General features: G+C 66.0%; 2 protein-coding genes across 6 annotated transcripts; one reads left to right on the forward strand and one right to left on the reverse strand.

Annotated features, from left to right (window-relative positions):
• Window positions 1-4017: 4017 nt before the first annotated feature.
• On the forward strand, window positions 4018-19151 carry LOC125078925 (uncharacterized). 2 transcript variants are annotated; one of them, XM_047692195.1, is made up of 3 exons: window positions 4018-4474; window positions 4835-4936; window positions 6253-19151. In XM_047692195.1, exon 3 carries the CDS (start codon window positions 6755-6757, stop codon window positions 7661-7663), a length of 909 nt encoding a protein of 302 aa, XP_047548151.1. In that variant the 5' UTR covers window positions 4018-4474; window positions 4835-4936; window positions 6253-6754; the 3' UTR covers window positions 7664-19151. The 2 variants fall into 2 exon arrangements, with proteins under 2 accessions (XP_047548151.1, XP_047548149.1); XM_047692193.1 differs by having other exon boundaries at window positions 4018-4936.
• A 96-nt stretch (window positions 19152-19247) lies between these two features.
• Window positions 19248-26035, reverse strand: MRPL23 (mitochondrial ribosomal protein L23). 4 transcript variants are annotated; one of them, XM_047692198.1, is made up of 5 exons: window positions 25930-26035; window positions 24097-24219; window positions 23246-23328; window positions 22596-22669; window positions 19248-19453 (listed from the first exon to the last, which is right to left on the reverse strand). In XM_047692198.1, the coding sequence occupies exons 1-5, from the start codon at window positions 26001-26003 to the stop codon at window positions 19280-19282; spliced, it is 528 nt and encodes a 175-aa protein (XP_047548154.1). In that variant the 5' UTR covers window positions 26004-26035; the 3' UTR covers window positions 19248-19279. The 4 variants fall into 4 exon arrangements, with proteins under 4 accessions (XP_047548154.1, XP_047548152.1, XP_047548153.1 ...); XM_047692196.1 differs by lacking the exon at window positions 25930-26035 and adding an exon at window positions 25637-25827; XM_047692197.1 differs by lacking the exon at window positions 25930-26035 and adding an exon at window positions 24416-24737.

Consider the following 26035-nt stretch of genomic DNA (forward strand, 5'->3'; position numbering starts at 1 on the left):
CGGTCCTGGCGGGGACAGCTGTAATCGTGTCATCCCGTCACGCCTCGGCTGGGCCAGGCATGACTCGGTTTACTTCAGGTCACCAAAGCCCCCCGCTTGGTCCACTTGGGGCAGGAGGGAGGTGGGCGGGGGGGGGGTGAGAGGGTGTGGAGGGAGGCTGGACTGGAGGCAGAGCTGAGTGGCGCAGGGCAGGCAGGGGTGGGAAGGAGGGTCGGATTGGGGGTGGGGGAGGCGTCCTGAGCCCCCCTCGGCCCCTCCGAGCAGCTGCTTGGCTTATCCGGGCCCATTCTGCCGGGCGTGAACGTCCACCATAATCAATCATGGAGGGCTTAGCCCAGGGGGCCAGGGCAGACCTGTCAGCCAGCTCCAAGCGGCAGGGACAGCTGCTCTTCCAGAGGGTTCCCAGGGCCCAGACCCACCAGACAGCAGCCTCGGCCCCCTCCTCCGAGGGGCGCCCCCACGGAGGGCCCACACTGCAGGGACAGAGGGATCAGGTCCTGGCGTGGAGGGCGACCGGAAGCTGGGGACGGAAGCTGGGGACGCTGCAGGGAGGCCCCGGGCTCCGGCCTCTGCCCCTGCCCACCCCAGGGGCTCAGGACGTCCTGGACCCCAGTCTCTCTGCTGCAGCTGATGCAGGCGAGGGCGCAGGGAGGGCCGGAGGCTGGCACGCAGCGGCCTGGGGTCGAAGGTCTTCGCCTCGTTGGGGAAGGCGGGAAGGGCTGACGGACGGGGACAGCTGCAGGCCCCGCTCCCCGCCGGACAGGGCGCCCCATCCATCACAGCCCACCCAGGCCCCAGGGCCATCCTGCGATTCCCCTAATCCCCGGCCCGGCTTCTTCCCAACACTCAGGGCTCGCGCGCATTTTCCGAATTCCCGGGCGCTGCTCCTTCCTCCTCAAATTCCTCGCCCCTCGCCCTGTCCCGCCATGGGAAAAGGCCTCCACTGCCCCAACACATGCTCTTTCTCGGGCCGCGCGGGGGAGGAGCAGCTGGCCGGCTGGCAGCTGTGAGGCTGGGGGGTGCCAAGGAGGACAGCCCAGATTAGGGGGGCGTCATGGGAAAGCTCCAAGGGAATGCTACCCAGAGCCCCTCCTGCTGGCAGCCCCGTTCCGCTCCCTCTGCGGAGAGGGGCAGATGGGGCCTCCAGCGGGGAACACTGCATCCCGCTGGCCGTGGGCTCTGCCAGGAATGTCCATCTGCCTGGGCTGGGTACCTGGCTCTGAGTGCGGGTACCAGCCCGGCCAGCCCGGACACCTGTTCCCCCAGACGTAGGATGGGCCCGGCTGACCCCAGCATACTGGCCAGCGGGCTCCACAGAGAGGGCCTAGGACGTGCCCGGGGAGGGAAGGGCTTCCCACAGGGGCTTCCTCCGGGAAAGGGCCGGAGCGTGGGCCTGATAGCAGGACAGGGGTGGGGCAGCCCCGGACGGGGTGGGGGCCACAGGGCAGGCCCCAGTGGGAGCTGGGACCCCTGGGTTCACCTTGACGTGTCCAGGAGGCCCAGAGGACAGACTGTCCCCAAGCACAGCTGGAAGACTGAAAGGAGTAGCCAGTGTGCCCACAGGGTGATGGGCCATGTGGGCGAAGGGCAGGTCCCTGCTGATCCCTCGGGCTCTCTCTGCCTGCTGGGGAGCCTGGAGGGGCAGCGGACCATCCACCCTGGGCTCCTCTCAAACACGCCTGGGTCTTCCCAGGTCTTAGTCAGTCCAGAATGGGCCACACAGCCCTTTGGCACAAGATGGTGGCCCAGGTGCACTCAGATTGGAGGGCACAGTCAGTCGGCCCGCCCTGGGGCTTGAGGTGGTACTCCCCAGAGCTGGTGGGCCTGGCCACCTGGTGGTGCCAGCCCATCCTTCTCCGCCTTCCCCTGGGCATCCTGCAGCAGGCAGCTCTCCTCCAGTGTTTCTGTCCTCTTTTCATGATAAAAATCAGAATTCTTGCCCTTATCAGCTGGCACGGAGCCCCAAAGTGCTGTGGTTCCAGCTGTCCATCTGAGTTGACGGACACCAGCCATGGCCCCCTTCCTGGGCACGATGGCCCTCAGCATGCCTCCCGCCATTGCCAAGCCCTCCCCATGCCGTGTGCTCAAGGGTCTTCTCCCCCTGCGCTTGTGAAATGGACAGTCCCCAAACTCGCCCTCACTCCTTCTGCTGGCTGTGCACTCCCCAGGCCTGTCAGGCCCACCTGTGATTTTCCTGGAGGATGTGCTCCCCGTGTCCCTGGGAGACAGGCGGAGGTGCTCGGAGCCCCCAGGCCAAATGCCCCACGTCTCACCCCAGCAGCCACAGCTGGGGCCCGGGTGCCCGCTCTGCGTGGCCCAGAGGTGGGCGCCAGAGGTCATGGGCACTGGGATGGTGAGGGATCGGGGTGCGGGGAGTGGAGGCAGTTTCCTGCTGGGGCCGGGGCCCTGGACCGGGAGGGCAGGTGCTGAGGTCCTGAAGACTGGCCCGCGGGAGGATGCCTGCCTGCCCAGGGTCTCTGCTGGGGACGCTGCCTGGTGGGCCGGAATGGATGGTGGGACTCTGTGACCACATGTGCTCCTGAGCTCACCCTCCCTGGGCCACCTCGCACAGTTTCTGTTTCTCTGTGGTCAAGGACACGTGACAGCATCAGCCACCCTCACCATCTGTAAGGGGCCAGTGCTGTGGCACCGAGCACATTCCCCTCACTTCCTGCCTCTTCAGGGGCCTTCATCTCCCAGAGCAGAAGCTCCCGGGACACGCCTGGCCTCCTTGGCCCTGAACCCAGTGCGCAGTTGGACGGGGAGGCAGCTCCAGGTCACAGAGGAGCCGCCCGAGACACAGAGAGGCCAGACGTTCTCCCCGAGGTCTCACAGCAAATATGTGGCAGAAGGGCCCCCACTGGGTGGACAGAGGGGGGACGTGGCACAGAGCCCCAAGTCCCCGAGACAGGTGACCAAGCCTGCCCTCGGACGGACGAGGCTCCAGCCCCGCCTCCTACCTGCGTCCGGAGGCTTCACTGGGCGGCCCTGACAGCAAAGGGGGCTCACCTCCCAGCCTCTGGTTGTCATTAGCCGCTCCTGGGTGGGAGGGGCCCCCGCAGCCGGCGAGGGTTAGGGCTAGTGCAAGGCACCTGGGCCTCATTAGCCTCCAGTGCTGGGGTCCGCCCGCCCCCACCCCGTCCAGCACGTTTGCCCTTTGCCAGAGCAGAGCGGAGCCCGGCTCTCCCCTCAGAGCCCAAGGAGCATTTGTGGAAGGCTTAGCACAGCAGCAGAATAGGCTGGAAGAATGGGGGTGGGGGCCAGATCCCGGTCCTTTCCCAACTCTGTGGGGCCTCTGTCTTTCACTACGGTGGCCTGGGTTATGTGGTCAAGGTCACCACCGCTGCCCCATCGCTGACAGGTAGGAAAGTTTGGAGCATCTTTCCCACCAGCCCCACCCTGGGACGGACCTCCTGGCTCTCCCCCAGATCCCCCACCCCCAGGAAGCCTCCAGCACACCATGGGGCCGGGGGGACCCTGGAGAAGTCGACCGTGGCCTGGCATCTCCGTGGAGTCCATGATCCCAGCTCTGTCGCCACAGGGGCCCCAAGGTCCCCAATGACCCCCTCAAGGTGCCTTCGAGGGAACACCTTCAGCTTACAGGGACTGACAGGGCCCGTGTAGGAAGGGGTCGCCATCTGGGGTTGGGCCCCTGGCTTAAGCTGGAGTGAGGCTTGAGGTTCCGACCCCACGTGGAGCAGAGGTCTGGAGGCTGGGGGTGAGGGCAGACAGCAGGGCAGGACCCCGGGCCCTAGGCCAGCTGGAGGGCCCGTGGTGAAGGTTGCACATGCATCCCCATTTGGTCATCTGGGCGCTTGGGAAGGATCCTGTGGCCCTCCTGGCTGACCACAGGAATGTGCAAGATGGCTGCTGGGGAGAGGCAGGGGTGGGGCGGGGCGGGGTGGGCCTCTGAGTGGCTGACCTGAGTGATGGGAGCACATCCCGATCTCGGCGTCAGAACCTCCGTGTTTTTACCCACTGAGCAAATATACACTAAATGAGGCACAAATGAGCACGGCCAAAGGAACGGCCGATTCTGTCCTTTCTTCTTAATCCCCTTGGCTTAGGGTTTCCCCGGCCTGGACAGCCTGTCCGAGGGGAAGGCTGCCCAAGGGCACACGGGCATCCGTCCGGGGACATTCAGGCAGTGACCAATCCCTGGCCGCCCTGGCGTGCACCCTGTGCACCCTGGCGTGGGCCTTTTCCCAGCCGGCTGGCGTGGGAGCAGCCACTGTGGGTCCTTGAGTCTTGGTGAGATGGTGGAGGATGGACCAGGACGGAGACCAGCGCGCAGCTGTGTCTGTGCGGGACGGAGGAGTGTGGGCCAGGATGGAAGACATCTCTGCTGTCCCCTCGGCCAATCCACAAAAGCAGCCCTCTCCCCCAAACTCCCAGCACCAACCAACCCGGAGACCACCCTGGGCCGGAGCCCAGCACAGCCACCACCGCGTCTTGGCCGTCCAGCTCAGGACAGGTCAGTCCCTATACATCTAGGCTGGAGCTAGTCCTTGAAGGGCCTCAGGGTCCATCTGGGGCATCGGAGGACCAGTGAGGGCTCCTCTGCGTGCTTGGAGAAGACCACTAGAGCCGGCCAGGGCACCGTCCTAGAGGAAGGTGATGCCTCCCTTCGGCAACCATCACCCGAGGAGAGTCCCGGATTCCGGCTCTGGGCCACAGGGTACCCAGACCCCACCTGCAGACGGCTGCCCTGGCAGGCTCGGGAGCCCCCGGCATCCTGCCGCGGCCCGGGGTGGAGCTTGCCTCCCACCGCACGCAGGAAATGTCCTCAATCCCACTTAACTTTGACCTCTTTCCTCCCATCCTGACTTCCCAGGAGATGGAGAGCAGAACCCGGCCCCTCCTGGAGGCTCCTTGAGTCCCAGAAGGGCGCCCTCCTCACAGACGAGCAAGCAAGCCCCCAGCTCCCATGGGACAAGTAAGCTCCTGCCGTGGGTCCCGCTCGCAGCCTGACTGGCTTTGGGAAAAGCAGACCTCATCCGGAGGGAGCCCCTGCGCCGCCCGCCCTCATCCCTGGCCCCAGCCCTATTGGGCTGGGAGCTGTGACCTAAGCAAGCAATCAGTGTGGGCTGAGAAACCGGGACCGGTCCACACACGGCTCCACCTGTCCTGCCCCCCACCCGCCAACCTGGTCTTGAGCTCAACGATGCATTTTTCTGGGACCTCCTCTGGATGCCATCCAGCTGACGGGGTGACAGGGTAACCATCCAGGTGACGGGTCTGCCGTCCCCTCACAGGAGAGCACAGAAGCCCAGAGAGGAAAGGGGTAGGGGGTTGGGGTCCACACTGGCCTGGATGGGGTCCTGCCCTCCTCGCCCCAAGGGGAGGGTCCTGGGGATGGGGCAGGGACGAGTGAGTGGCTCAGGTTTTCTAGAAGGTTCTTCCGTATCTCTTGTGACTGAGTCACTCAATGCAGCTTCAGTGGGGCTGGGCTTCCCCTCGGCCGAGTGGGACAAGGCCCCCTTTACCGGGGCACCCACCTCTGGCCGTGAGCAGAGCACCTGCCCTGGACCCCAGCCCTGGGAGAAGGGCACTCAGCCAGTCCTGGAGACCACCATCTCCACAGGCCCTGTCTCCTCCCTGCTCCCTGTGGGGCCCAAAGACGCCCCAGCCTCTTGGTGGGGCAGCCACAAGAGAAGAATGGGGCCCCGGGACCAGCGCCTCCAGACACGGTGCACACTGCTTGCCACCCCATCCCACCGTTCTCTGAAATAATTTGTGGGTTCAAATTTTGCGTCTGCTGCTGCAGGGAACTCCTGCCTGCCCACCTGCCCGCTGCCCAGCCCACGGGGGAGCAGAGGGGCCCGCGGGCACACACGGGCATTACAAAATGGCGGCCCGTCCGGCTTCCCTCGGCAAGAAGGAAAGATGCTGCTCTTTGGCCAAATGGGTACCACTACCTCTCTGCAGCCCCTGCCCCACTTCCACAGCTCTCTCTCCCCCAGGGAGCAGCCCCCAGCGCTCCCTGGGTCCACACGCCAGCACCTGGCCACAGGGACACTCTCGTGATGGAGCCCCTTCCCCAGGACCGATGGCCTGTCCTCCTTGCTTGTCCCCAGCACGCTTCCTCTTTTCCTTAATGTCCACATTGTCCCCATGAAGACCCTTCATCCTTCCCAAGTTCTCCCACCTGTCCTGCCTGCCTTGTCTGACCAGTAGCCTTCTCTCTGTCCTGTGGTCTCCACTCTTGGACTCCTCCGTGTCCTTGCTGGTCCCTCCTCCCACCGTGGCCAGAGGGTTGGCAGGTAACGCCGGTTCAGATGGACGTCGGGCTGTGCAGATATGGTGGCCCAGGGATGTTGCTGACCTGCTCCCAAGGAGGTCCCAGGATGGGGGGGCGACGCAGGTAGGTCGGCAGGTGGGCCAGAGGGGGCAGGAGAGCTGGCTATTTCTCTGGGAATGGCTGCAGGGAGCGCCACACCCAGGGGCAGCCAGGCCTGCCCTGGGCCCAGGGAAGCCCTCTTGTTTGGAGCCAAGCAGGGCCATGTCTGGCCGGGGCAAGGAAGTGGCTGCCCCGTCGGGGCCTAAGCTTTGGGTCTGGCACAGAGTGCTGGTTGCTGCGGGAACCACACACAGCTTGGACCTGGAGCCCACCATGTTGTCGTCCTGGGCAGATGTGCCAGGCCGCCCCCTTCCTGAGTCACCGTGGGGTCCCCACTGTGGCCTGAGGACCACCCCGGAGCCTCTTCACAGTCCTCAAGGAAGCCCGGTGTGACTGGATTGGGGGTCCTTGGAAATGTGGGGAGACTGGGGATCCAGAAATAATCCAGCTACCAGGCCAAGACGGCCAAGGCCTTACTTGAACAGGGCTTCCCATCCCAAGTCGTCCAGATCCAGCCTCGCGGGGCCACGGCCGCCCGCCGGGTTCCAGGGGGGTCCAGGATGCTCTGTCCCCCCGGGGCTCTCCCACCTCTCTCTGCGGCCGGAGTGTGGCTGGCTGGAAGAGGAAGCAAGGCTGGAGGGGTGGGGAGGGGAGGGCACCTCCGCAGGTTCACTCCCCGCTGGGAGTAGGGGAAGGCTAGAGGTGGACAGGAAGGGCTCACAGAGGGAGAAGGTTGGAGAGAAGGGGTCTCAGGGAGGGTGGCAGCCTGGTGGAGAGCACGCACGAGGGAAAATGGCCGTGCCCCTGGCATGCGGCGGGTCCTGGCCGGTCGTCCCTCCGGAGGCGTGCCACGGGCTGCCTGGCCAGGCTCTGCTGTGTGTGGAGTTTGTAGAAAGTGCTGACCTGCCGAGCCCAGAAGCCAGGCGTGGAGGGGACAGGAAGGAACTTGCTGCCCACATAGGCATTACATTTCTAGGACACCACAGCCACCAAATCTGCCAGCTCTGTGCCCGGGGACGGGCTTGCCGGATCGCTCGGGCTAGGTTGTCAGTGTTTCCGGGGAGATGGCTGGGCACCCACCCTTGTCTGCTGTCCCTGTCCGGGTCCCTCCCCATCGCCTCCCCATGGCTTCCTCCAAAACCCTGGACAGCGGTGTGCCTCTCCCTTGGGATCAGGACGAGGAGGAAAGCAGAGGGAGCCGTCCGACCCCACGAGCCCCAGGGGCGCCTCCCAGGCACCCCTGCCTGCCGCCCTGCCTTCCCTCTGCTCTCCAGCTCTCAGGAGCCCCACACCCAAGGGAGGAAGGCCGGACCTCTGGGCTAACCAGCTCCCACCAGGCCCCGGACACCAAGGGCCATGCTGGGCAGTCCTGGGTGGTGCAAGTCTGCAGGGAGGGGTCTCCTAGGAGCTGGGAGAGTGGCCCAGAGGCAAACCCCAAGGGTCTGTCCAGGAAGAGGGGGTTAGTGGGCAGCAGGGAGAGCTCTGTGTGTCCCCAGCTACCCTCTCTGGCCCCGGCTGGTCACTCTCTGAGGGTCACAGACAAGTGAGTGGGCCATGCCACAATGTGAGGTCAGTTTCCACAGGGCCAAGCTCAGGGGTCTGTTGGGGGTCCTAAGGGAGGAAAGGAGGAGGGCTTGGGAGGGGTCACGGGCCAGGGGCAGGCCGGGTCATCCAGAAATGCTGTGTGTGGCCGAGAGCTGGACCCCAGGGTGACTTCTTCCAGGTGCTACCTTGTGTGGGCCTGGAGAGGTCCCCGGGGGGAAGAGGCCTGGACCCAAGTTTCAAAACCCCCCAGGAATGTGTGATGGGAGGCAGGGGGAGGGGCCCTAGGGCAGGAGGAGGACGCAGGACGCAGAGGGGCCGGCCGGGGCCCAGCAGTGTCGGGGACCCAGTCCTTTCTGCCAGGCTGGGGATGGGCAAAGGGCCACAGAGGCCCACAGGGCTCTGTGGGCTGGAAGGTGGACCAACCCGAGCTTGGGTGGGGGGTCAGACGCTTGGGGGCTATGCCCCATCCGTGGTGGGAGTCAAGAAAGGACGTCCACAGGGCACGGGGTGTTCAGAGGGGAGGCGGGGCGGATCCTGCACGGACAAGGATATACACCTGGGCCTGGCTGACGCGGAACCGAGCCAGCAGCACTCTGAGCCCGACCGCCCTTGGGGTGTAGGGTCCTGGGCTGGGGAGCTAGGGCAGCAGCGGCCGGGGGGCACAGCTCTGCCAGTGTGGGTGGGGCAGGGGTGAGCAGAGCCGGCGCGCAACCCCCTGGTGGGCCGCCCCGCCCCCACCTCCGGCCCACTGCTGCCCGCCCCGGGCTTCTGGATTCCATCACGTGCCACAGCAATCTGGCTGAGACATAATGAGGCAGGCCGGGGTCAGCGGGGTGACCTCTCGTGGCCCCAATGTTTGGAAATCCCCAAATCAAAATGACCCGACAGACGAGCCCGACACTGGGCTTTCCGTGCAGGCTCCTTCAATTACCCAGCAGTGGGGGCGGGCGCGACCAGGCCCCTTAGATGACTGTCTCCCCCCAGACGGACGTGCTGTGAGGCCCCGGAACCGCCTGGGGCCCCAGGGTAGCCCATGCCCGAGGATCCTTGAGGCTCCCTCATCCTGGGGCAGAGCTGAGCTCACTCCAGCAGACGTGAGCGGGGCTGGCACCAGACAAGGAATGGTGTAGGGCCGAGTCCCAGACACAGAAGGACCCCATGTCCGTGCCGAGTTGCTAACTCGCGTTTGGGGAAGGGGTGCAGGCCACACAGTGTGTCCTCCCCCTCTTGGGTTCAGCCTCACGGGAGCAGCCCCAACATCCTCGTCCCTCCCCGCCAGGTGTTATTTGGAAAAACAAAAACAAAAACACAAAAAAAACTTTTCAAATTACATGCTGAAAACTTGAGCATGAAAATTTAATGTCAGAAACCCATAATCTCTTTCCCAGAGATAAGACACAGCCCCAGGAGGAGCGGAGAACCAGATCCCTCCGGCCCAGGGAGTGGCCACCGGCGGGGGAGGTGGCCAAAGCACAGGAGCCCAGGCTGGGGCTCCCTCCACAGTGGGCGACCTGGAACTCCCCGGAAATGCCTGTCTCTGGCCCTCCCTTGGGGTGGACGGGCCTCTCTGGCATTGGGACCTGACATTTCTGCAGCTGGGGTGGCTCAGGTGTCCCCGTGATGCCGTGGCTTCTCCCTCAGACCCTAATATAGGCCTCAAGGCTCCTGGCCTGCATGGCAGCGCGGCTCAGGTTGCCAACAGCTGACATGGGAAGGGCAGCTTGGTCATGGCCGCACACGACCTCTCCCAGCCGTGTCCCTCTCCCTCCGGGCCAGCAGCGCCGCTCTTCGGGAAGATGGTGCAGGCACGTTTGTGCTTCCAGGCCGGTGTCCTGGGGGGCTCACCGCCTCCCACTGCCCCAGACCCTGCCCTGCTTCCAGATCAGCTCTCAGCCCTCCAGCGGCCAAACCTGGGAGTGGGCTTTGGGCATTGCCAAGTGCGCGGCTCGGCCCCCGGCGCCTGTATCGGCTCAGGGTTGGGGGAAGGTGAACAAAGTGTGCTTGCCTGGTTTCCTCCAGTGATGCAGATGGAACGTTCCTCAGGGGTCCCCAACAATCCCCACGGGAGCAAAGGCTCGGCCTCAGCTCTCAGAGAACAGCCAGACCCCGGGCCCCAGGCCTCCCCTGCCCCCCGAGCAGCAGCCCCGCACAGGCCGGGCAGGCAACTCTGGAATGGGGGTGCCCCTTGGCTGCATGGGGGCCAGACCCCAAGTGCTAGGACTGCATTCCAGGGCAGGGAGTGGTTAGAGGCACCTGGGATGCATGGGCCTGGCGTGGGGGCAGGGTCCCCCAGGCTACAGGCCACCAGTGGACTGCCCTCTCTCAGCATGTGACACTACTGCCCTCGTCAGGCAGCTGTCCCCGCGGCTCTGTCCCAGTGACCCTCCCCAGCCCCACTCCACAGGATCCTGGGATCCTAACATGCCGAGGCGTGGGGGAGCTGGGGCAGGGTCCCCAGGTCCCCCCACCTCTTAATGGAAGGAGATCCGGACTGGGGGCCATTTGTCCTGTGAACTGATGGCCCAAGGGCCCCCAGATCTGGGGTTTCCAGTGGCCTGAGCCCCACTCTTGACAAACCCCATGCTGGGGGACCCTGAACCCCGGGGGTTCCTGGTCACATCAGTCCAGATCCCACCCCTCCTGAGGTGTGCTGGCGTGGGGCCAGACGGCACAGGGGCAGAACAGGGGCACCCAGGTCCCCAGGCACGGCCGGAGCCAAGCCAGCCCACGAGCCTCTTCTCCCAAACTTGGCGGTGTCTCTGAAGCCGTCCCACCCCCTCGGGGGGGATGACCAGGAGTCAGGGGGCCCCTCTGTTGTGGGCTGTTTGCCGGCCCCTCCCGGCGTTGCCGTGGCGATGACATGGGGTGCGGCCCAGAGCCATACCTCAGAGGTGACTAAGTGCGCCGTGCCGCGGTTATAGCGCCCAGCGCCCTCCAGGACCTCTCCCACCTTGGCCCCCAGCCCCCGGCCCCCGGCCCCCAGCCCTCGGCCCCCGGCCCCCAGCAAGAATGTTCCATGAGCCCTGCGGGCAAGCATGTGGCCCGGCATGCCAGGCCGAGAGCGCCCGGCCGGCGCCTGCTCCCCTCCCGCCCGGCCGTCCTGCCGTCTGGGCTCTCTTCCCCGCGGCGGTCAGGGCCTGGCTTCCTGGTGCGAGAGGCTTCCTGCATTTCTATCTGGTCCATGCATACGGACCCTTGGTGGCCACGGGCGCTCTTCCTGCCCCGCACCCCAGCCGCCCTGCACAGCACTCCACACTCGGTGGGTCCCCCGCCATCTCTGACCCCCAGTTCTGGGGCGGCGGTGGAAGGACCCCAGAGCAGGGAGAATAATGCAGCAGAAAGGAGCCCGTGTCAGGACCTGGGGCTGGGGCCGCCTGGCACTGGGGTCTTGGGGTTACCAGAGGGTCCCCTTCCCACCCTCCTGCTCCTGGGGGCTCCAGAGAGCCCCGGCCAGCAGCCCCAGGGAAAGGCCGAGGTCAGGGGGCTCAGAAAAGGCCACTTGGGCAGGGGCCGTGTTGAGCGATGGGGACAGCTGTGCCCCGCCTCCCGAAGCTATTCCCGTCTTAGCGGGAGTCAGGGAGGGTGGCTCTCGGGCTTTCCGGCATCCAGGCGGGCAACACGATATTTCCAGATAAAGGGCATTCCTGGCGCCCCCCATCACTCTCCTCGGGCAGCTGTCGGCTCCACTTACCCCCTAAGCCCCACAGGAGGCCCAGAGCAGCTTTCCCATTCCGTCCTGGCCCAGGGGCCAAGGCGGATTTAGCCAGGGTGAGGCGGGGTACGGGGCAGGCAGGGGATGTTCTGGGAGGTGAGGACAGGCGAGATGGGAACAGCAGCTGGTCGTAATCCCACTGGGCCTCCTTCAGGACCAGCCCCACAGGGCCTCTTGCCAGGTTTTTATTCTTAGGGGGCACCTCCTAGAACTCGCGCTGCCCTGTCCTGGGGTCATGGGGACAAGCTCAGCGCAGTCATGCACCGGGTGGCCCCTGGTGCAGGGCAGACCTGGGGGGCGTGGGTCCCTGGGTCCTGGTACCAGGACTCTGGGGACACGAGGCCCAGAGCCTCAGTCAATCTGCCCACGGGACACTTAGCCACACCTGTACCCCAGCGCAAGGGGGGCAGTGGGCAGGGTCCTTTCCCAAAGCCCCTCAGGGCCCGGCCTGCGGGCGAGGTGGCCGGCCACCCCTCCTTTACACACCTCTCGCCCAGGAGCCCCGAGGGGTGGGAGGGAGAAGGTCACCATGGAAGACGCCCTGTCTTCTCTGGGGCTGGAGAGGGGCACAGGAAGGAATCGGGTAACCATGGGCTTGTTTCCTTAAATGGGAAAAAGCCCCAGCAGCGGCGGGAAGCCTGTCTGGTTGCCGGGCCTCCTGAAGCCAGACAGGGGATCTGGAGGGTCCCCTGAAACCAGGGAGGAGAGCAGGGAGGGGCAGCAGGAGGCAGCACTCGGGGCTAGTGGGGGACCCCAGGGCAAGGGTGAGATCGTTCAAGCTCCGAGCCAGCCCCTGACACCCTGGGAGCATGGAGTTCCTGAGCAAACTAGAAACGGCCTGGCGATGGGGCGGGTCAGCCGTGTGGCCCGCCGACCTCGCCCTTGCCACCCCAGGGTCAGGGGCCAGCAGGAAGGGAGGTTTCTGTCCTCCGCCAACAGAACCAATGGCGTCTCCAAGGATGTGGCGTGACTGGGGGCCCATGGGGCAGGGGCTGTGGGTTCGCAGCCGGGTGTGTGGCGCCCACTTCCGGCACCGCCTCCCAGGTCTGGACAATCTCATGCGGGGTTAGACACCCCATGAACCTTCCCACACTATGGCTGTCCGACCCCCGTGGGCCCCTGCCTTGGGAGCTCCGCCACACCATGGCCAGGCAAGGGAGCTCAGCCCAGACCCACATGCCACGCCCAGCAGAGACACAGGACGTGGCAAGCCACGGAGTGGGGGTGACTGACAGCCATAAGGACAAAGACTGGGCTGGCACTCGGGACCGGGACACTCGTGGGTAGAGAGCAGAGCCTGACATTGAGGGTTGGGGCTCCTGGGAGCAGGGCCCTCCGGCACCTCCCTGACTGGCGTTAGCGCTCCCACACTTCACACAAGGAAAGATGAGCCGACAGCCCAGGGCCTCACAAGCTTGAGGGGAGACCAGGACCTGGCTCCAGGAGCCCCTCTTTGCAAAGCCTCTGGGCCTCTTCTGTGCCTCAACACGCTGTTGGCAAGGGGACCCTGCCCACAGTGGGTGGCCGTTGTCTGCCTGCTGTTAGGAGCTGGGGGGGCAGGAACCAGTGCCCAGGGGCCCCGGGGAGCCCTGCACGGCCCCCTGAACACAGGGAGGGCCCCTCACGTGCAGGGTCTCCATGTCCTGCCGTCAGATGGTGTTGCGGCCTCGGAGAGCAGGGCGGCCCTGGGAGGGCACAGTGGAGGGAACCCCAAGGGGTGGCTGAGGCCCGGAGCACATGGCTCCAGCAGTGGTGGGTGCCTTTACAGAAGGCCCTTGCTCCTGGCCTGGCTGGCATCCCCACCCAGCCAGCGTGTGTTCCGGAGGCCTCTGATCTGGCCTTGAATGAGCACCCCTGCTTGTGGGTCCTCCTCGGTGCCCCTCCATGTCCTGGGGGGCTTATCATCTAGACTCCCCCCAGATGGCCCTGAGCTGGGTGCTTCCAGGCTGTCACGCCAACAGTGCTCAGAGCACGTTCTCGGTGGCGCACTGGGCCCAGGGTCACCTGGGACCTCCCAGGCCGGCTGCTGGGGGTAGGGACCAGCTGGAAGGAGGGAGCCCCACCGTTATCAGTCAGGGCTGGCTCCCAGTTGAGAGAAGCCTGAGGGGCCACCCCAGCTCTGAGTGCTGGGGGCCGCACCTGACCCTGCCCACCGTCTGCACCTCCAGGCCCACTCTCCAAGGCTGTCCAGTGGGAAGGGGCTGCCCCGCCTCCTCACTGGGCTGAGGCTGCCCGGCCGACCAGGCACACTTCCTGGTGAACGAGGCCACGGTAGGCGTGTGGGGTTCCGGGGGGCCAGGAGCGAGGCAGGAGCCCCAGAGCCACCCGTCCCTCAGGGCTCCCCGCACTAACTTGCTCACACAGGCGTGTGTGTGCACGCATGTGTGCACACGTGTGCACGCGCGCACCGGCAGGAAACACCGGCGTCTTCAGCGCCGGGCTCGCGCGGCCCCCTCTGGCAGCGGACGTGGGGTTTTATTAGTGCTACAAATCAGATATCACACAGTTGGGGGCTGACATGGTTTTTATAAGAATTATTTAGGGCCCTGGCCGCCGGTGAAGTCCCAGGGAGAACCTGCTGGGGAACATCCAGCTGCTTGGGCCGTCGGAATTCCCAACACTTCGTAAAGCGAAGGTATGAAAGGCCAGCACCTTGTTCTGTTTAAGGGGGCGCGTCCCCCCTGCCCTGGGCCCACTGCAAAGGCTTCTGGGAGGCACCTCCCCCGCGGCAGGGAGTGAAGGCCTGCAGCGGCCAGCGGAAGGGGCTGGGGGCCCCGCGAACACCCACCGGGGGGCACTGAGCCCCCTCGGTGTTCTCCCCAGCTCCCATGGAGGATTTTCGAGCTTCCCCTCCCTGGCGGGCAGTGGGCGCAGGCCCGCCGGCAGACGCCGTCCGGCTCGCTCCGCACCAGCCACCCCCGGCCTATCCCTGGTGTCTGCCGCTCAGCCGCCGGGACACCAGCTCAGGGGTAGGGGGATGGTCTTTGGGCCGCCCTCAGCACCGTAGGTAATGTCACAGGACCCAGATAGCTGTGCGGGGTCAAGGTGCCCCCGGCGCCTGGTGGAGCCTGCTAGCAGCCATCTCCCAGGCTCCTGCTTCGGGAGGAGTGAGCACAGCACAGCCCAGCCTCCAGCCCCCAGACTCCCGTCCCTCCCTCCATCCCTCAGTTCAGAGTTCAGAGTCAGGCTCGCAGGGAACCCTCCTTGCTGGGCTCCCCCTCCCTCCATCCCTCAGTTCAGAGTTCAGAGTCAGGCTCGCCGGGAACCCTCCTTGCTGGGCTCCGCTGAACTCCATGCTGGGGAGCTGTGGGGCGGGGGCTGGGTGGGAGAGCTTTCCTGTCACGTGTCTCTCAGGGACAGGGGGTGGCAGAGATCCTGGTGTGTGTGTGGGGGCGGTTGGGATGAAATGCCCGCATGGTCCCGGGGGGGTGGGGGACACCACGGAGATGAAGGCCAGGGCCGGGACTCTGCACAGGGAAGGCCTTGAACATAGCCATGGGGCATGGGGGGCAGAGCCTGGGACTCCCCCTACAGAGCCCGGGCCCAGGCAGGGAGCGCACAGACGTGCGGGCAGAGGCCTGGGGTCTCCCTCCCCCACCCACCCCTCCCCCGGCCCGGTCCTTGAGCGGGAAGGGAAGCAAGGGAAGCAGCGGCCGGCCTCTCCTCATAACGTCAGGGCTCCAGCATCCATCCGAGGAGGCCGGGGCCAATCAAAGCCAGATGTGGGGGCAACACAAAAATGCTGATGATTTTGACTAGGAAAAGCCCTATTTACCGAGAAATAATGAAGTGATTTGGGGGATTGTGCTGGGATGACCTCAGTTGGGAAGGAGCAAACGCAGATGCTGAACCGGTCTCCCAGTGCTGGGGTTCCCGCCGGTGGGCGGGCAGTGGCTGCTGCTCCCTCTGGGCTGAGCCGGTGGAAGGAGGCCTCGCCCCTTAGCCCCCCAAGCCATGCAGCCCCCGGGGCTGGCAATGGCCAGAAGAGGGCGCTCCCTGCAGTGTGGCTTGGGGTCGCCCCCGGAGGGAGGGTGTCCTGGCGTGGTGGGGCAGTGGGGAGAGGAGGGCTCCTTCTTTGCCCCGAAGGGACTTAGAGTCACCTGCACACAGGTGACCGGGGCTTGGCCCGGGGCCCCCTGGACATGTGGGGAGCAGCCCACACTGTACCAGCCGCCCCACACCTGGGCAAACAAGGATTCCGGAGCGTGAGGGCGGGGTGGTGTGCGAGGGGAGGGGTGCCCCAGGTGCAGCCACATGGGGCCTGGGGTCCCTGGGGCCAAAACCCCTCCCTGTGCCAGCCTTGCTGGAGGGAGGCTCCCCACTCCCACACCCGGGCTCCGGCCCCGCTGGCAGAGCCCAGGCCTCGGTGGCGGGGACAGCCGCACACATGGCCCAGTTCTGCACAGCGTCCACAGACGTTTAGGGACAGAGAAGCGTCTGGCTCGCCTGGGACACTCCGGGAAGAGCGGTCAGTCCTCCCCCGGGGGACACAGACACGCATGTCCCCCAAATCGTGGACCCAGAGCGGGAAGCAACCCCAGTGTCTGCCACAGAGAGTGGACCCATCCACGTGGACACACACCACGGAGCATTACGTGGCCATCCACAGCACATCCTGAGACGTGCCACAGCACGACGGACCCGGGGACACCAAGCCGACCGCCGAGCCCGCGTGGGGCGGGTCCTGTGTGTGCAGCGCCGGAGAGACGGAGAGCAGAGCTGAGGCTGACAGGGGCGGGGCGGGGTGGGGGTGGCCACAGGCTGCTTTCTGGACGACACAAACATGTTTTTTAAAACGGATCACAGGGATAGAGACACAGCTCTGTGAATGTGCTCAGACACCTCACGACACTTGCAGGGGCGGGTGGTGGGGTATGCAAGCTATGTCTCCAGAAAGCCGTGTGAAGATAGCAGAGGACGTGCGAGCCTTGCCCTGCATGCCGGGAGGGAGGCCCGGGTCAGGCAAGAGAGCGGGGGCCCTGGGCCGCCGCTCCCCACCCAGCACCCACCCACGCCTCACCCAGCCCCCAGCCCCCGGGCCGGGACACGGGCCGTCACGTCTGCCTCGGCGGGCTCACGGGGCTGGCCGTTCCCCAGTTATGCTCCTGCACAGACTAGCAGAATTTAGGGTCACATGAAAGCCAGGAAGTGGGGGGAGCCTGGTCACTCCAGACGTGCCTTCCAGGAGGCCCTGGGGCAGGGTGGGGGGTGAGGCAAGAGGAAGTGTGGCGTCCCTGGGCCTGGATCCTCTGCTTGGGGTGGGGGCCCATGGGGAGGGGTGCACACGGGGGCCAGAAGGTGGGGAGCCCACCCAAAGGGGGGTCTGGGCCCTGGAAAGCTGTATGGGCACTTTCCCAGCAGAGGGCCCCGTGGCCTGGTGTGTGGGTGGCGTGGGGACCCTGCCCCAGCTCCCCGCTGTTATCTGGAGTCAGAGACTTAAGCCCTGTGTTAGGAGCTGGGGAGACAGCGTGGCGCAGCCCCGGGGGAGGACTCGTCGGCCCTAGAAGAGGAAAACCAGCCGCTGATGGAGAGACTGCGGCCAGATGGTGTCCGCTCCGTCCTGATGGCCCTGGGAGGCTGGGCCTCACCTGCAGCTGCTGGGCCGAGGGGCGGAGGGGGGTCTGGTATGCGTTCCCGGGGGCCTGGGCACCCACCCGGCTGCAGCCATACCTCATCCGCACACACCGGGAACTGGGCAGAGCACGCGCCAGGCCCCAGGGCCCTTCCCGGCCCCAGCCCCCCTCAGCCTGCCCTGCCGGCCTCTGCCCGCTATAACCTGGCGTCCCTGGGTCTCTCACTCCCTCTTGCAAAGTAAACAGACCTCCCACATGGCAACACATGAACATCCCAGAAGATGGGGGGCTCGTGGGGGTGGGGGAAGCACTGGGGCCCTCACTCTCTCCCTCGGCCCAGGGACTTCCCCCACAACCTGGGGCCCTGCCTGCTCCTCACGGGACCGACCCGACAGGAAGGAGCACCCAGGCCCATGGAGGTGTCCAGCCAAGGAGGGCCTGCTGGCCGCTCGTTTGCAGTGTGAGAGACACCCCACTCTAATCCCCAAGCAGAGACCTGGAGCTCGTCTTCCGCTGTGCAGAAGGGACACTGAGTCACGGCCAGGACACCCAAGGGGCTATTGTCACAGGCCATCTCCCTCCTCAGCCTCCAGCCAGGGAGCAGCCTGGAGGGGGAGGGGTGTCCAGCCAGCTCCTCCCGGAGGCTCTGAGCCTGGGGGTGGGGTGGAGCAGCCCCCAGCTGCAGGCCCACTTCCTGGATTCCTGAGGACCTGCAAGGCAACCCCCACCGCTGCCCTCCCCTCCACCCTCATTCCCATGGGCCTGTCATGGGGCCCCAGGCAGGGAGGGGGCTCTGCCGGCCTGGAGCAAGGCGGGGAGTGTGCAGGGGAGACCAAGGACACAGCTGCTCTCCGGCCCCTTCTTCCTCCCCCGGCAGAAAGACGACCGTGCCTCTGGGGGTGGAGCGGGTGGGGGGACACGGGGGTCTCGGGGAGGCTGCAGAGCGGGGCGCCAATGGGGAGGCCAGCTGGTGGAGGCGCTGGGCCGTGTGTGGGGTGTGCATGGCGGCCCGCGCTGGACGTGCTCAGATGAACGATGGGATTCCTCTCCCAGCCTTGAGTTGGGGTCCTCAGGGCTGTGGGGCCCCATGAATTATTTCTCTAAGGAGAATACCGTTGACTCTGCTCTCCGGGCGCCTTCCGGACCTTCCCCATCACTTTAAATCAACGCTGAAAGGCGGCGTTTGCCCGGACCTTCACCCTCCAAGTGGAGGGAGCCGTGAGGCCCACGTGACGCCGCCGTCCCCGGTCTGGGTGTCCCTCAGGGCGGAGGGGGTTGCAGAGCGGGCCCCCACTTCCTGCTGCCCCGGCAAGGCCCCCGAGGAGGGAAGCAGCAGGGCTCTCCTCGGGTCATAGCAGCACCAGAGGATGCGGCTCCTGGGGGCTGGGGGCAACCGCGTCCTAGCTCAGGGGCCGTGTGGCCCACCAGGCTCAGAACCCCGGTGCTTTCTGGCTTGCTCCCAAGTCCCTAGGCCCAGCCGGTCTGCATGAAACCTGCACACAGACACACTCACGCCGGCAGTCCCAGCTCCGGCGGCCCCATTCCCGCCACGCGTGCTCAGCGCACAGCACCCAGGGCTCACGGAGCACGACCACAGGGGCCTGTGGCACACAGAGCCACTGGCCAGCTTGGCCGCTGGCACATCTCACAGCCACAGCCCCTCGACGCACGCCCTGTGGGTCCTTCTAGACTGTCCACCCCAGGGTGCCGACGGCCACTGCCCATGCTGTCCCGTCCCCGGGGCCTTCAAGCAGGTGGTCCTTTCCACCTCGCCCCCCGTTTCCCGCCTCCTGTTAGGTTGGTCTGCTGAACACCGCTTCCTCTGGGTCCTGCCTCGGACCCCTCCGTGCTCGAGAGCCACCGGCGGTGCCCCCAGTCACTCAGTGGGACCGGCCCCTGCCCGTGGCGTTTGCCCTGCCCCTCCTCACAGGCTGCACAGGCGACTTCCTCACGAGACCCTGCTGGTGCCCCCTGCCCCGCCCCTCCCCGGCCTGAGGCTCCGAGGGCTGGACCGTGTCCCTGTAGGCCGGTGCCCTGTGGGCGGGGGGCGCTGGACAGAGGACACAGAGCCTGGGTGTTTGCTCCACACGTGGGACTTTACTGGGGCCGTCACAGGCCGAACCAGTCGGGCACGCCGCCGCGCCGGGGATCCTGCCGCTGCCGCTGCTGCTGCCGCTGCTCCTCCAGGAGCTTGTCTTGGATGTCGTCGCCGCTGGGGCTGCCGTCGGGGCTCTGCTTTTTATCGGGAAACAGGTCGGGGAACGTGAAGGTCTGTCCGTGGGCCTGCCGGGAGACAAGTCCTTGGGCTTGGACACCACACCGGCCCTGGGCCCCTCCTGCCCCAAGCCCCCGGGGATGGCCACGCGGCTGCATGTCCGGGGCACTGCCCCTGCCTGGAACGCAAACACATTGGCCAGCCACTGGCTTTTATCTCTCAGCGGGAAGCCAGGACTCTGGACAATGCCCCTTTTCATCGGCATTATCTCTTTGTGGAGGGGTGTCTGCGGAGGCCTCGTTAAAAGCAGCCCAGCAAAGCGCCCATTCACGGGCGCGGGGGCAGCCCGATCGGACCGGGGGGCAGGAGCGAAGCACAGGAAAACACGGCACAAATCACGTCTGGTGCCGCGCTGAGACTTTTTCCATCCAAAATACCTACAGGCCTTTACCCACATTAAAGCCTACCCCTCCTCCTGGCTCGGAGCTCGGCAAATAAAACGCATATAACGTACAAAGAAACGTACATATGCGGCAGTCTATAAATCAAGACCGGCTTTGCAAATTAACTGGTTTTACGTCTTTCACTAAAAGTTCAGAATGTGCCAGCGTCGGCCAAGCCCCAGCCCAGACCCCCAGCACGTGTGCAGGGCACTGGCCCTCACGGACCCGGAGGAGGGGGGACCCCAGCCACAGTGAGGTGCCCTTTCAGCTCGCCTCAGCTCACGGAGCGGCCCCCCAAGATCAGGGCACGGGGGTGGGGGAGTGAGGGAGGGGGGCGCACACCAGGGCAGCAGTTTCCAGACGGGCAAAAACGCATGCAGGACGGCAACCGTATCTGGAAAATTTTAATAAGTAAAATCAGTAAAGTGCACTGGTTCTTGGAGACCCTTGTTTTGTAAAGAAATTTGGCTTTGGGCAGGCGGCCAAGTATGATCTGAAACAGCCCGCACGCCCCACCCGAGAGGGGAAGGTTTATAAATTCTGGTCGCATGGCGCGGTGTGCGGCCCGAGTGCAGACAGCGGGGCCGTGCGCCCTCGGTAGCCGGCCGGGCGCAGGACGAGCTCACCCAGCTCAACGTGGCGCCTTCTTTCGTTTGTAAAACCCTGAGGGCGGCAGTTTCCACGCAGGCCGACCGCCCAGAACAGGGACTTACGTTTAACACATCGAGGTGTTTGTGCCGGTTTCTGAGGGGTGGGGGGACCCGAAACGACATTTTAAAATATAAACACCAAGATGCCAGTTTGCAAGAGCTCTGGGAACACGGAGCCGGTGGGGGTTCTTCCCTTCTCACCAGAGTCCAGAGCCACTTGCGGGTGCCCTCTCTGGGGACCGTCACCTTGTGCTTTCCCAATGTGAACCCTCCACCCCCTTCACGGCGCAGAGAGTGGGTCAGCAGAACAGGCCGGGGAAAGAGCAGTGTGGGAACCGGCCCTGGGCCGACGCTCCCAAGCGCCCCCCGGGCCACCGCCTGAGCCCCAGAGAGCTTCGGCTGGCTGGTGACATGTGGCCGGCCTTTGGGGTGGGGGGACACAGGTCCGCAGAGATGTGTATCAGGTTGTCGAGGGGAAACATGGGGCCCCCGCCCCGCCGGACAGGCTCTTCCACAGCAGTCAACTCAAAATAGATTCGGAAACTTAATTTGTGCTCGTGATTGACCCTCTGTGTGCTTTACAATTAGCTCTGTTTTTAGAAGCCCCAGAGCGGGGCCCACGGGGACACGCTGGGAGAGGTCGGCCCCGGCAGAGGGGGGCAGACAAGGGACCCCTTCAGGGGGCAAGGGCCTGAGCTTCCTGCTGGTCTGCAGGCCGGGCCGGGGTAGGCTGGGCCGGGGCGTGCAGGACTTGGGGGCAGGGGGCCCACCACGAATGTCGCTGTGGGCCGGCGGGAGCCCTGCCCAGTGGGGTCCCTGCCCCCGGCCGCGCTGCCTGGCTTCACGTGGGAAGAGAGGTGCGCCCCGTGGCAGCTGCGCCCTCGGGCTCGGAGCGGGCTGAGGTGGGGCCCGGGGAAGAATGTGAGGGCTCGGTGACTCAGAAGCCACTTGTGACCGTCGCTGGCCCGCGGAGGGCCGGGTGGCGCGTGCCCGCGCAGGGGTGTCCGCTCGCGCGCGACAGACAGACGGCCTGATTTCACACGCAGGACACAGGCGCCTTTATACGGCCAACCGGCGCTCTCTCCACCCGGGTTGGCTGCTTTCATGCACGGCAAATATCAGGCCCAATAATGACACGGGCTGTGTAGAACCACCACCGCGACGGTTTCTCAGAAAAGCCGCCACGCTGACCCACTCTCCTAACAAGCGGCTCCTCCCGCCCCAGGAGGCCTGCCCTGGCGAGGTCTGCACAATAGCGCTACTGCCATCTAGCGGCCACGCGGCCGCCTCCCGCCGCAGGCTCACGGGAGCAGTCAACACCCGTATGGAAGAATCCAGAAGCCGCCCCCCCACTGGGGGTTTCAAACAGTGGGGGCAGCGAATGCACCCTGGTAGCGGGGCCGTCCCTGGCAGGTTTGCACGCAGGTGGTGGGGGACAGGCCGTCTCCGGGAGGGCTCATCTGCCGAAGCTCGTCTGGGGTCCCCGCGGGAAGGACGGAGCCTAAGCAGGGGGCTCTGGGGCTGTGGGTCGGCCTCTCCCCTGGACGGAGATGGACAGTGGACCCTCTCCCCATGCCCCAGGACAGGCAGGAGACACGGTCAAGAGAACCTGGCAGAATGTGCTGGAGCTCTACAACCCAGCCCAAAGGGAAGGGGGCTCAGCCAGGACCCCGGGGCACCCGCAACGGGTCCAGCTCTAAGGTCCAAGCCATCAACTGCCTTCCCCACCCCCGTCCTCCAGGGGCCTGTCTCTCTGAGGACACGCTCTCCAGAGCCAGGAGCTTTGGTTTCCGTCTAAGCCCAGAACCCCTGGGCCTGGGTGGGCCTGCCCAAGCCCACAGCACATTCGAAGTCCAAGGGCACGACACAGCGGGCCTGCGCCATCTCCTCCCAGGGGCTGACTGTGCTCTGAGCCCCAGCTCTGCCTGGGGCTTCGCTGGGATTAGGACTACGTGCAGGCTCTGCCCCACGCCCGCCACAGGCCTTGAGCTCCTGCCTCTCGGGGCCTCCCTGGGCCCCAGGCGGGGGCTGCTGCACAAACACGTCCCCCCCGCACCAAGGTCACGGTGGTGGTCAGTCACGCCCAGCACCTGGGCCTCTGCCCAAAGCCCACTCACCAGCTGCACGTAGGCTACCTTGTAGTCGGGGCTCTTCACCCTGACATTCCTGTGGTCCCTCTTCCTGTTGGAACCTGGGGGGGGCGGGGGAGAGCACAACACACTGTACTCCAAGCACGAGACCCTCAGTCCAACTCATCCAGGAACCCACTTTCAGAAAGAGGCAAACACGTCAGACTTGGTTGGTCTCCCACAGATGGCAGTGGGTCCCACCCGAACATGACCGGTTTGTGGGTCCAGAGTGGGCGTGAGGAGCCAGCGCCACCACTGTGGGTCTCTTCTCCCGAACGGGTCTAGAAGAAATCTGGAGACCCCTTTCTCCCATTTGTCAGCACAGTGACCCTACAACTCAGGGTGCAGTGGGGGGTCGGGGCCCACGGTAGAAGAATGAGGGGGTCAGGGAACCAAGAAGAAAGCGCTCTGCTGACGCTGCTTCCGAGGCAGTTGAGGGCAGAGCCCAGAGCAGGAGCGGGGCTGCCCACCTGAGCTCCAGCCCTGGCTCTGCCCCGTCGGCAGTGTGCGCCCGGGAAGCCACTGCAGCCCCGAGCACCTTGGTTCCGGGGCAAGAACCAGCCCCCCGCAGAGGCTGGGATGAGGGGTCGCCTGGGCTCGCCCACCCCCACCGAGAGCAGCAGGGGCCTGGCACGCACCATGCTGCACCCTTGTCCGCACAGTGGCCACAGGCACGTTGTAGATACGCTCAAGGTAATTCCGGAGGTCCACCCTGGTCATCCTGGGATCGAGATGGAAGAAAAGCAAGTCCCAGCCAGGCTGAGATGAACAGCAGCCATGTGACCCCACCCGGGGTCTCTCCCGTTCCCCGCATGCAATGGGGGAGGCCACAGGGAGCCTCGTGCTCACTGGGGGCCAGGCTCCCGTGCAGAGCTCTCCCCAGGGAAGGGTCAGTGTGGGGGTGCCCCCCGCTGCCAGGAGCCCAGCCCACCAGGGCCAGTCTCGTGCACAGCTGCTCTCCCACCAGGCCCTTTCCTAAAAATGGTGGCTTTGGTGGCTTAGGCCCCCTCCTCCTTCCACCTGAAATGGCATTGCTGACATGGCCCTGCCCAGCCACCCCCAGCCCCTTGCACTGGGACAGTCACACCCTGAGGCTCTGCAGCAGGGCCCTGCAGCCTGGGGACAGGGTTCTGTGTCCCTCTGGCGCTGGGGCCTCAGTAAGGGAACCACCAGGAAAACTAGGCTTTTGGAAGCTACAATTAACAGCTCTGAGAGCCTGGGGCCAGGCGCCCGGGAACAGCGGAGCTCCACGCAGTTAAAGAAGTGTGGGGCCTCCACGGGGCTCCCCCGCGGGGGGAGGGGCAGTAGTTGGGGGCAGCCGGGCCTCACCAGAGGCTCTGCAAACAGCAAACCCTCGGTCAGTATTTGCAGAGCAGCTCAGAGGGCCGCCTGTGGGGTTCACAGCGGGGAGAAGCCCCACAAACGAGCCAGGTTCTGACCCTAGCAGATCGAGGGGGCACTCCCCGGCCTGCATTCCTCAGGGGCTTACTCCATGGGGATCCGGAACTGCACGGTGTCCTCGGGCTGGGCCGTGCCGGGCCGCACCAGGCGAATGAAGAAGTTTGTTCGGAAGACGCGGAGCTGGGGGTTACCCAGCTGGTACAGAGGGTACCTGGGGGAGGGGGATGCGTCCGTGTCAGACACCGAACACAGGACCCCAGGGTCGCCCCTGGCGGACCTCCATTTGTTTACCCACCGCAGCAGCAGCAGGAAGCCAACGGGGCAGTTTTCCACAGGCCAGCGCCCAGGGTCCCCTCAGTTCACTGCACGGTTCTGCCCAGCGTGGGCCCCAAGACTCGTGTGCCCACCAACGTGTGTGGGCTGCGGCCCTTAGGAAAGGACTGTCGAGTGCCTCAAGCAATTGGCCTGCCGTGGGGCCGCAGCCCCAGTTCACCCTGCAGCAGGGGCGGGCGTCACTTGCACCCATCACCGGGACCTGTTAACCCCCACTCCCCCACCCTGAAAACCCCTCAGAGTGAGCAGAGGCCGCTGGAGAGCAGTGAGAGGTCACCACCCACGGTCACTGCCAAGTGCACTTGTGCTCTAGGCTCGCGACAGCACCACAGCCAGGGGAGGAGGGCGCCTTCGGTCTGCAGGGGGCCAGGCCTGGGGGGTTGGGCACGCAGGGACCCGGCGCCATTGCGGGTCTCACCCGTAAGCCTGGGGGCCACTCTGCAGCCCTGCCCGTGGCCCCTGAGCTTGGTACGACCAGCACCCTGAAAGGGGGGCTCAGGGAGACCAAATTCTGTGCTGGTGAGGATGAGGAGGGCCAGGAGGTGAGAGGAACAGTGAGCCTCAGGGCTGAGCAGGCACCTGGGGCTCTGGGAGGCCAGGGCACCGGTAGGACGGAACGGTCACATGCCATCTGCCTGTGACCATGTCGCTTCATGGCAGCTGCCCAGCAGGGTGGGCACTGGGGGAGGCTGGAAGGACAGTTGATGAAGGCTGCGGGCCTCGTCCTCTCCGGCCGGGGAACAAGAGGCCTGCCTTGTTTTACCCTCCACTGGAGTTAGGGCCAATGGTCGGCCACCCAAGGGCTCACTTATTCCCCCTGCTGACCAGCTGTGGCAATGCAGGGGGGCAAGGGCATCCCTGGGGCAGCTGTGCGGGTAAGGACGTGGGGTCTCAGACCCCGCCTGGGGCCGGAGGGACGCCCTGGTGAGGGTCAGAGGTCTAAGGCGGGCAGGGCAGGACTCTCCCCTGGCGTCCAAGGCCTCCTCCTCCGGGCCCCCCACGCCCGGCCCGCACCGCCTGGGGCCCCCTGCCCCTCGGCCCGCTGGACCCTCCCGCGGATTCCCCAAGCCCGACCCTGCTCAAGGGCAGCTCCCGACTGCCCGGCCTGCTCCGAGCACAGCGCCCTGGCGGGCTGCCGCCGGCCCTACCTCCCCGGGGCCCCGAGGGTGACTCACCCGCGCCCCCGCCCTCCCCCGCACCCCTCCCGAGCCGCCCCGGCCGCCGCGTGGACACGCCGACCCGCGGCCAAGCCCGCCGCCCTGCCTGCTCCTCCCGCCCGCGCCCGCCCTCGGCACCTGCCGGCGCCCCCCCCCCAGCCCAGGCCAACGCGCATGCGTGCAGGCGGCGCTCGTTCGCTCGGGGCCGGTCCGCTCGCCGGGAGCCGGTGCGTCCGCCTGCACTGCGGAGGGGCTGCGGCGGGGGGGGGGGGGCTGCGGGGGTCCCGGCGACGCGGGCGGGGCGACCCTCCCTCGCGGGCGCCCCACATGAGCGCCACGTCCCCAGGCCCCCGACCGGCACCGCCCCCTCTCCGCCCCCCCAGCCACCGCGCCCTCCCCACCCCCCCAGGCCCGCGCCCCCGGCCACTCACAACACATTCCGCGCCATCGCCAGTTTCCGGGCCGCGGACGGAAGGAGGGGCGCGCATGCCCTGCGTGGACCCATCACAGCGCCCCCTGGCTTCCGGGAGGGCCCGC

The sequence above is a fragment of the Lutra lutra genome, chromosome 10 (assembly GCF_902655055.1).
Source record: "Lutra lutra chromosome 10, mLutLut1.2, whole genome shotgun sequence".
Lineage (NCBI taxonomy): Eukaryota > Metazoa > Chordata > Mammalia > Carnivora > Mustelidae > Lutra > Lutra lutra.

Coding starts and splice junctions, on each gene's coding strand:
- LOC125078925 (XM_047692193.1), top strand. CDS start 6,755: ATGTGGGGAGACTGGGGATCCAGAAATAATCCAGCTACCAGGCCAAGA.
- MRPL23 (XM_047692196.1), bottom strand. CDS start 25,827: ATGTGGGGCGCCCGCGAGGGAGGGTCGCCCCGCCCGCGTCGCCGGGAC. Junction 23,329..24,096: donor CAGTTCCGGATCCCCATGGA/GTAAGCCCCTGA, acceptor TCTCGATCCCAG/GATGACCAGGGTGGACCTCC. Junction 22,670..23,245: donor GCGGACAAGGGTGCAGCATG/GTGCGTGCCAGG, acceptor CGCCCCCCCCAG/GTTCCAACAGGAAGAGGGAC.